At 39.5% G+C, this 10,640-nt stretch overlaps 1 protein-coding gene across 9 annotated transcripts in view; it reads right to left on the bottom strand.

Moving 5' to 3' along the window:
- The window catches only part of phldb1b (pleckstrin homology-like domain, family B, member 1b), a 92,435-nt gene that overhangs the window by 68,962 nt on the left and 12,833 nt on the right, over positions 1 to 10,640 (bottom strand). For 6 of the 9 annotated variants that reach the window (XM_072454386.1, XM_072454352.1, XM_072454378.1 and 3 more), the window contains exons 1-2: positions 2,742 to 2,898; positions 142 to 243 (exon numbers count right to left, since the gene is read on the bottom strand). In XM_072454386.1, the coding sequence (XP_072310487.1) occupies positions 142 to 243; positions 2,742 to 2,777 (138 nt within the window). In that variant the 5' untranslated portion in view covers positions 2,778 to 2,898. Of the gene's footprint in view, positions 1 to 141; positions 244 to 2,741; positions 2,899 to 10,640 lie in introns of those variants that run through there. The other 3 variants (XM_072454418.1, XM_072454403.1, XM_072454360.1) reach the window with 2 other exon arrangements.

Below are 10,640 nucleotides of genomic sequence, written 5' to 3' on the forward strand. Positions count from 1 at the left end.
GTTTGAACTCAGCTCTACCGTCTGCAATTTTCAACTTTTATTTCGCAATTTATCTCCACAAATTGCAACTTGACAGATGTAAAAAAAAAAAAAAAAGCAACTTTTTCTTGTGTCCCCCACATTTCCTCTCTTGTCTCTCACCTGGAGCGTCTGGTGTTGGGCTCGTCCATATTCCGGCACGTTCCTGTTCAGTCGGTCCATGTCCACGGAGCTGCCGCCGTCTGCGACCGACACATGAAGATCCTGCGGGAGGAAGTGACGTCGTGAGCAGAGAGTTTGCAACATCGAAATAGTAACAAAACCAGTGACTTCGCTTTTCTGATTAAGTCACAAAGGTCTTGTCATCGCCGTTTCTGATTCGTCTGAAACCTCCTCCGCATATGTGTAATCGGGTGTGACTCATGGGGGGAAAACATGTATTATTATCAATTTTAACCCATAAAAGTACAGTGGAGTTGTCCTGTCCTCTTTTGGGCATTGAATGAATGAATGAATGATTGAATGAAGTGTTTATTGCCCCCGAGGAGAACATAAAATCATCACATAAAGGCAAAGGAAGACATAGAGGCTGCAGAAGAACACAATACAGTCCATGTGCCAGGATAAAGTACTAGGATTACAGTTTGTGGAGCAGCTGAATACTGCGTAGGACAAAGGATGTAAAGCCTTCTTTGGTGTTCATTCACGGCATCACGCACTGTACCTCCGTCCAGATGGAAAAAGACTTTATTCAGACCATAAAAGATGTGTGACCAGACTATAAAGACTATATTATGAGCTGATGTCAAGGTTACTCCGTTTCTTGATGATTATTCAGGTCACAATATACTCGTAAGAACAAAACAAATAACAACCGTAACAATTTTAGAGGCAAAATTAAGTATTTTTAGTACTATTTATTGTCAAAATAAACGTAAATGTAAAGTTTGTCAGGCTGTTGCTGGTATTTTTAAGATAAAACGTACACGTGTTTATCGCTGTCAAAATGCCCATCACACAGAGAAATCGAGTGGAGCTGGAGGACAAATGAAGGCATGGCATCTGCAACAAAAAATATCATGTTTTGACCTGCTCCGTTCGTAAAAGTTGGTCTCATCATGTACGAAGAAATATGCAAACAAATTATGAATGTACAATATGTTTTATACAGAAAATCTACCACTGGTGTGTGACATTACATTCTGGAGTCTGAAAGCAATCCATACTTTTCTCTTTCTGTCATAGTATCGAGGAATCAGTCACTCATATATTTGGAGACTGCTATTACGCTCAGATATCTTTGTTTGTGCATAGAAAGCTAGATATGAACCTACAGCTTGTTCAAGTCATGTACTTTTTGGTGTCAGTGAGAAAATGATTGCGGTTAAAGGTGTATACAGTGCATTAAACTTAATCGTTATGCTGTCAAAACAATTCACTGCTCAAAATTTCCAAAATTACCAGAAAAATAAATAATAATAATACATTTGCAGCTTTCCAATCCCCTTCATCCTCTTGTATAAAATATTTAATTAATTCAATTTAATTCATTGCATTAACCTAAAAGCTGTGAAGACCAAAAATGTACCGTACACTGCATTGTAAACTGCATTTGTCTATATTTTCCCGCCTGTATATATTGAAACTGCAAATGTTTATTCATGCATTAAGTCTCTATGTTATTGTTAAGTTAATATTTGAATGAAAATATAGAATCCACATCTGTTTATTGCACAAAAGCAGTATCAGTCCTGAATTTCGTCGTAAGATTTCCTCTGAAAACATCGACAGTCACAGTTATTTTTGGGATGTCGGTCACTTCTGACGTGGACGCTAATCACCGCTATCCTGTCGGTGCCATTAATCCCCTCCTCTTTCTTACGCTTAATAAAGTGTGATTCATCTAAGCAGGAGCAGATGGTTGAGCAGCGTTTAGCAACAGTTTTCCTGCCCTCAGGGATTCAACACGCTCCAAATGTCTTCCTCTTTGACTGGAAACGCGGCCTACATTATCACTTTCCGTGCAACAATAGTACACAAGCTGCATTTATTCAAAATCATCAAACACAATTACACCCGGGGTCGTTTACATGCCTAAAATGTGGATGGGAAACACAGTTGCGATGCGAACTACACCCTCAGGTTCACTAGAGCCTGCGATTTCAATAATGAATGAAGGAGAATGATTATTTGCAGCCTGGAGCGAGCTTTCAACAATGTGCAACGAAATCAAATCAAAGTTTGTGCATTTCTGCCGCTTCCAGACCCAAAAAAGATGAAATCGTACGTTTTTTAAAAAGTCTTGGGTGTTTTTTGTGAACTGCCATGAACAAAACACAAAAAGACAAACATATACAGGACATTTACATCTGCCATCTTAACAATTCACAACGAAAACCACATTTGCCGACTTCATTTTATTCCTACACATAATTTATTTTGCATGACCTTATCATAGCATAGTCTATATCTTTCTTTTTTTTTTACTACTTGTTTTATGTCGCATCTTAACACCGAAGTTTCAATATAGTTTGTCAATTTTCTTCACTGACAACGACAATAAAACCTTCCTGATTCTGATCATAGACACATTTCATCACTTTAGTAGATGAAAATGATGAAGACGTCAACCTTTTCCTTTTCCTGTGGACCACGTCTCAAAATAACAACGTGATCTTGCACCACACGAAAAAGACCAATCGTCCAGCCTATGCAAACAATTGTATCGGCCTCACAATATCTTTTCCGTCTGACTTTTTTACCTTGTTCGAGTTGTCCGGCCAAAACAGAGCCTCCATGCTTGATCGCCGTTGTCCCGACACGAGACTGACCCAATCCTCTCAGCGTCGCCCTGATTAAGCGGGACGCCTCTAAGACCTCGCAGCCGATTTGCCTTCGTTTCCTGCACGCTGCGTCTATACTTCCCGAGGAGCATATCGTTTGTGTGTCTTTGTGTCTTCGTCCGACACAAACTCCCACACGAGGAGACGGAGAGGAGCTGGACCTGTCCCTGCTTGCTCCACTAAACTTCAGACTTTTACATTCCTGACTGGCAGCTCTAAAGTGACAGATAACCCCGCAGACAGATTTACACACGATCCAAAGAGCGTTTGGTTATTGTTCAAAACGGAAGACACAGAAAAGTCGCATTGATAGAGATCTTTGGGGCGATAAAAGAGCTTAAAACTGGTTGAACTGAATGCGTTTGATGGAAATAGGGTCGATATACGTGAGTAAACTTGTCACGTTTGCAAAGGGAAGCGTGAGTGAAAAGATGGCCCAAAGCAAACACTTGATTTTATCTTTATCTCCGCACTGAATGAGTAACTTCAGGCACTTTCAGACTTCAGACAATGTCACTGAAACGTTTTGAGGAGTAGAATTGTGACATTTTAATGTTCTCATGCATTTGCGATAGCACATTGTACTCGGTTGGGGGAGTAAAGGAGCTCGAATTGATAAAATAAACCTTTCATCTGCAATAAATGATGTAACAGGCTTATTAAAAGGACAGTAATTGCTTGTGTTTCTGATTTTAGTTTAAGTTATGCTCCAATGTTGATGTAAAAACAGTGGTACGACGCAGTAAAACCCTCCCTGACCACATATTGTGCATTTCTCTCCCCAAATAATGTATTGTCTATTAAACTATGAAGATTTCGAGACATCCAGGCATAAAAAGAAGACTTGTTTTACTTGGACTATAAGGATGTATGAACGTGCAGGAGAAAAGAGAACGCCGAGTTGTTTTTGTCAACTAATCGCACGTCTTTAATCGACCCCAGAGTGTCTTCGGTCCCTGGTTCCCACAGCACAGCCCCTTCTCTCACTGCAGGGGGGCCGAGTTTGTGTTCTTCATATTCACGCTCGCTCAATGAAGACGAGACAAAAAAACTCCCCGGTTCCGTGTTAACGTGTCACTCATGGATCACGGCAGAAAGACAGGCCTTGTTCCACATCCTCAGCTCCTCTCGGGGTTTGGACCAGACAATTCAGCAGGAATGCAAAGCTGGAGAAGCAGAGAAAGCGCGGGGAGGACCTTGTAACAGAACTGTCAGACCGATACAACACAGATAAGATAAGAGATCTGGGGATGAGTGCACGACTTGTCAAGTGAATGTAGTTAAACTCATCAAAACCGGATAATAAACTCGCTTAGAGGTTTTCCAAGACACTAAATGTTCACTTTTCTTGTGAAGTACGTAACCTGTTCACTCATGGAGATGTCTGTGCTTTTCAAGGCTTTTCTTCTTGTGTTTATTCAAATACAGGTGTTTTTAATATCAGAAAATACCTTAAAAACATGCATTCAGATCTGCTTTTCATGTTGCGTTGGTTTGACCTTGTTTCCATGGAGATAAATGTGTTTAATGCCAGCATTACAGCAGGCCTGACAATAACATCTGCAAAGAGACAAACAGGGAGCGGACTGTGCATGATAAAAGTTACATAGTGCACCTTTAAGGCAAGATAATTGAATTAGGTTGTAAAATATTAGGATTTTATTGCAGGACTTTATAATAATTTGGGTCCACACCTAAATAAACCATGAAGAAGGACTTCAATCATAATAAAGAAGTTTGAATTCAAGTCATATTAACTTTTGCTTCAAAATGTAAACACATAAAACATAGAACACGACATGCTGCAGGTCAAATCTGATTTTTTACCCAAATGTGACCAAGATGTGATTATTTTCAGTCTGAACAGCCCAAATCTGATTGTTTCAAATGCGACCCAGGCCACTTTTTACTAAATCTGATTCAAATCTGATCTTTGGCAAAGTGACTGCAGTCTGAACCTGCAGATCACATTTATCTGAGCTAGAAAGTGCAAAAAGAGGGAAGTTTTACACTGGAACGTTTTTTGTAAAGCGTGACAAAGATAAATAAAAGACAAAACGATAACTGACTAAATGCTGCTTCCTCTTTAAACTCTGTCTCATAATGTGGCCACAGCACGACTCCTGGTTTTGTCCTACTTCTTCTCCACATCGGACACTCTGGGGTGATTAGGGCAATTAGCAATGTGAACCGCCGCTCCGAAAATATCTGATTGGTTAAAAAACGATTTGCAAGGTGAAGGTATAACGGAGAGACACGACAACAAACAGAAAAGACAAAATAAAAAACCCACAACACGAGATCACTGCACATTTTGTCCGACGTCTGTCAAAATTGTCAAATCAATCAATCGAAAATCCTTTATTTCAGTGTTCCTAAAGTTGAATTGTCTGGTCCGTTTGTGTCCTCTTTAGTCCCTACTGCTGAATCATTCTTCTATTTGTTCATTATGAGTCTTTGGTTGTGCTTTATCAAGTCTAGTGAAAGCATTATAGTGTCACCTTTCATGCTTATAGATTAAATTAATACAAAAATGTTAGTATTAGGCCACTGCAACCAAACATCCACCGCCACCAACCTGGGATTTTCAAACCGAGGAGCGTCTTTCTGCGAGGTGTTTTGTAACTACAGTGAAAATGCAGGAGACAGAACAGAACAGACAAAAGCAGAGTTTAACGACGTTGAGTTTAAAGATAACCACGTATCGACCATGAGAATACATATGGAACGAGCAAATCGGACGGTTCATTGTGGTCAAGCGCCAACGAGACAAACAAAACGGTCCTTTTTCAAACTGAGGGGATGTGGAGAGACAATCAAAGAATAAATATTGGAGCCCAGAATGCTTTGGTGCCACCTACACAAGTGCAACTGTCTGAAGGTCTCATAACATCTTTTGAGCCACCGCTAAGTTGTTTGTAAAGGTTTTGGCAGAATAAAAGACGCAGCAAGTCGAGGCAGGACATGGCAACGTGAGCGGCGAAGAGAGAGGTTTATGAAAAGATGACGGACAAGCATCACAAACACACACAAAACTCTCTTTAAGCGCAATTGTTCAGTGAAATGAAAAGTTTAGCCGCAAAGTTAACGTGCGCGTTTAACGAAAGTACAAATGCAGACGGACTAACAGCGTTTTGTGATCGTTCTACCTGACAGTGATCCAAAATAAGGATAAAAACGTGTCCACTGCTGTGTTAAGTGTGTTAGAAATGGTGCAAAAGCTAATTAAGGCTGTGCAATAAATGCCATTTTATTTGAATTAAAGGTCGAGCAATTTCTAATCATCATTGATCAGCTCGGGTTGTTTTGATTGAGAAATCCACAGCCAGTTCTCAGTAAAAGCTCATGATTTGGGGCAAAATTCAGACTTTAGAAGAGGAAATGTGATTATTTTTCGCGTTAGCAACAATCAAAAGTATGTATTATGTTTTCAGGAAATGAATGTGAAAAGCCATTTTTTTGTCAGTTTTAATGATTTAAATGGTGATTGATCAAAACATAGGGATACGAGTCATTACTTTCTTCTCCTTTTTAATCAACAAGAACCTACTGCAAATACTTTCAGCACCGTTACACACAAAAACAAATCCAGAAACATGCCACCGGGTACAAACAATGAAACGAATAAATGTACTGCATATTGTTGACAGAAATAGCAGAAATAGCATCTGAACAAACAGTTTTAGAGTGTGTCCACCAGCCTGTCGCTCTGATAAGGTGCTTCTGGTTAATCTTGCAGCAGCACATCCATCCTCCTTCCTCCTCCTCCTCCTCCTCCTCCTCCTCCTCCTCCTCCTCCTCCTCCTCCTCCTCCTCTTCCCTTCCTCTTTCTCTTTTATCTCATCTCATTAAATTCCCCTCATAAGTCAAACACTCCCCTGTCTCCAAAAGTCCTCTTGCTTTCACTGCTTCTTCAATCATTCACGGGCCCTTCTCCCTGACTTTTGGCTGTCACACTTGGATAACGCTGAGTTGTTTTTTAGGGAGGAAAGCGACGGGTGCTGCTGTTTACGCTCAGTTTTCTCGCGCATCGACTTAGCAAAGGTGTGCACAAAAGGGAACAAAAAAACAAACATCCAGGCTGTAATCACGAGGGTTCGCCGGTTCTTTATCGCGTGTCATTTCAGTAAATTCATGAAGCAAGAGCAAAAGCAAAAAACGGTTTGCAAATTCCACGCAACGTTGTGTCAATGAAGAATTACATTCCATACAGTGAGATACAAGGGCTTTGTGGCTTTAGCGTTGACTTATTTTCTAAACTTGTGAACACTTTCCTTTAGTTCGGCATCCGATTTCACTTCATCATTACAAGACAGAGCAATAGCTTTGGTGGAGGTCCAAATCTGTTTCCATTTGACTAGTTTGAATTCCTGGTTTTAGAGGTCAGAATGTCATTTATAACACACAATACATTCCTCAACGAAGAGACAATGTCATTTGTTATGCGCATAAGTAAAAAAGGTGAGAAAAAGGACAATAAAGAAACGAGAATATGGAAAATACTGTATAGAAACGCTTTTAAACATGCACTTTGTAACATTCAATGGAAATGTTACTACTTATAAATGTATCTATCGCCATGGAGACAAGCAGGTGACACCTCCAGACCAAGTTAGATCTGTGGAGAGGCAACAGCGCTCAAAGCTAAAGAGTGCATGCCTATCAATTTATTCATCTTTAGCCATAAACAATTACTCAAAAAAATGGAAAATAGATGCGAAACTTGCGAAAATTTCCAACATCTCCATGGAAACAAGCAAGTAGCGGCCCCTCCCTCCCTGAAAACGTACAAAGCGCACCGTGAAGTTGGTCCAGGTTCAGACAAAACAGAAAAGCTAAAAACGCTGTTGAAGGCCAGTGAGCCATTCGGAAACATCGGAAACAATCTTCACACTTGAAAATACAGGTTTGCAAAAAGCCGTCTGCTCTTTTTCTGCAACGCTGCATGTTTTTATTTGTTTTTGATGCAGAAAAGGCCAAATGACATGGTCTGTTTTTAGAAGTGGACCACAGAAATGCTGCAAACTGGTGCCGTGGGAAGAAAACTGAGGCGCAACGACACCGCGCCCGCTGCATTATATCATCTATAGATGTTACGAGCTGTGCATCAGTCCAGCTGTAAAGTCCTGTTTGCACCACTGTATTATCTAATCTAACTAATCATGGATGTACAGCTTCAGCACAACGGTGACAGGAATATGAAACTGGAGCGGCACATTTGGCAGAATAATAGACACTTTAAAAATCGCTTGTTGTGTTTGTGGTTGTGGAGAGGAGGCACATGAAGAGCCACAGAGAATACATAAACATCCATTTAAACCATATATATTACAGTATTTGGCATATTCTTTTAATGTGTGTTATCCAAATCAATGATGGGCTTGGGTTGTCACAATATCACACTGCAGCTCGATCTTTTACGATCATTCACAATTACAGACACAACACAACTGTGAACTCTGAACTTTATAGACTGTCTTTGCATATTGTAGCTTGTCATTCTGCTTTTATGGGACTAGTTGGATAAAATATAACTTTCTGAATGATAAAGTAAAGTTACTGTAACATAAAAAGTCAGACAATATCATTTACAACTGAGGATGACTATTTGGGGGCATGGATTGAATCGAAATGACTCATTTTTTCCTCTAAAATTATCATTGTTACTTTTTGTGCTGAATAATCACGATGAAATGATCAGATAAGATAACCTCTATCCACAATGGAGAACTTCCAGTGTCGCAAAGTTCAATCACAGCAGGAGAAATAAGAAATAAGACTGTGCAACTAAAGCAAAACGATGAGACAAAACTATTCTGTACAACAAGTGGCAATGATTAAACCAAATGATCTCATATAACTGTTACGTAATAAGTATAAAGTGTCATTCTCTTACAAATGAAACAACAGCGGCTCATGTTGATTCCTCTATTTATAACATTATATAGTATTTTGTTGTGTCCAGTTTCTTTTTTCACTCCGAACACATCAAAACAAAACCCCAAACACAGACTTTTACGATCTGGTCATGAATCGCTCTGAATTGTGGCGTCTTTTGTTGTGGCGCTGACAGTCGTAACCACAACAGCAAAGTTCATCCCGCAGCATTTTTCACCATTTCATTTTAGAGTCTGGATGGAGGAATCCTCTTGACAGAGACGCAACGACAACAGGAAACAGTGTGTGACAGTCGGAGAAAGACCATGACAAACCGATGCCGGATCAGTGTCACTATAAAAGGACTTCCTGTTCAGCCGGAGACCACTTCCTGGTTGGCGACAGAGGCCAAGGTCAGGCCGAGGCTCTGCCCACAAGACGGCCAAACACTGCCACAGCTGCCCCGCTTCTCCCACAGTCCACTTTTAGACAAGGAGGAAGTAAAAAGCTCAGACCATGGACAGTGAAATAAACAGTGGAGTCAGGAATATGCAGAAGTTTCCACGGTAACCGCAACTTTAACCCAAAAGAGCAAAACAAAGAAGGAGGGATTTTTTTTCATTTTTTGGACGAAATCATAAAGGAAAATGTAAAAATACACATACAAGAGCAAAATAAATGCAAGTAAAAGTATCACATGAATAATCTGCTAAAGATATTGAAATACAAGTAATATGTGGTATTGATAAAGAATTGTGGATTTTTGCAGTAACAATTTTAATACATTTTTTGTAGTGAATTGTATGTATATTTTTTTTAAACTGGAGATTGAATTCAAAACGTCTTAATTTGTATGTCATTGTATGTCTGAAAAAGTATCAACTGTGAAATGTATTTAGGTTAAGTACAAATATCTAAAAACTAGTTACAGTACTTTTAGTTTTGTACTTCCTTGAATTTCAGTACGTAAGTGTTTAGTGTTAAACAAAACAGAGCATCTGCCCTGGAGCCAGAGGATTTCCGGTCACTTCTACTATTTGTCGTCTATTGCAGTGATTCTCAACCTGGGGGTCGGGACCCCATGGGGAAGCCAAATAATTTCAGGGGGTCCCCAGATCATATGAGCCAAAAAATGAAGGATGGAAGGATGGATACAAAAGTCCTAAACAAGACATGACACTGTTTAAATGAAGTGGTAAATGCAGATTATTATTTGTTGGTTGACCAGTCATTTCTCTAGGTTTAAATCTTCAAAATAAAATCAAAACTATAAAAGGAAATGTAGTTATGACAAAATCCATGAATAAAGAGAAACAGATCATTGTATCTCCTGATTTAGTCGATTTCAATATTCACCTTGAGCCCGTCTGGGTTCGCCATCCCACGTAATCCTTCTGCCGGTTGTATTAGTATTAGTATTAGTATTAGTATTAGTATTAGTATTAGTATTAGTATTAGTATTAGTATCAGTATTAGTATTAGTATTAGTATTAGTATTCATTAAATTAAAGCTGCCAACTTTGAGAGAAAACAAGTTCTACGCAAACTTGTTTTCAGGGCGTCCAGCGTAGACTTGTTGGTCCCATGAACTTATTTTCTCTGGAGGTCGGCTGAACACGGGTCCGTCCACTCAGACCAAGAACAGCACGAGCAACGAGAACGAGCAACGTTGGACTTTTCCTTCTGTGACCAAAAAAAAAAACACCTTTGTGATCGGCACTGCCCTGATCACAGCCTTTCATGCAAATAAAGAGGAATTAATTATATAGAATAACAAAATCCATTGGAGTTCATGTTCACAAGATTCAGCCTTGATTTATTGCAGCAGGTCAATATGTGTATAACTTTATATATATAAGTCCATCATGATATATTGTTGTATATCTGTAATATTTTGACAATTACGTCATGCGTCTGTGCACCTGCTTTTGCTCCTCGTAG

This window comes from Eucyclogobius newberryi, unplaced genomic scaffold (assembly GCF_026437365.1).
Source record: "Eucyclogobius newberryi isolate DKJ021-1_F unplaced genomic scaffold, fEucNew1.0.hap1 SCAF_10, whole genome shotgun sequence".
Taxonomy (NCBI): domain Eukaryota; kingdom Metazoa; phylum Chordata; class Actinopteri; order Gobiiformes; family Gobiidae; genus Eucyclogobius; species Eucyclogobius newberryi.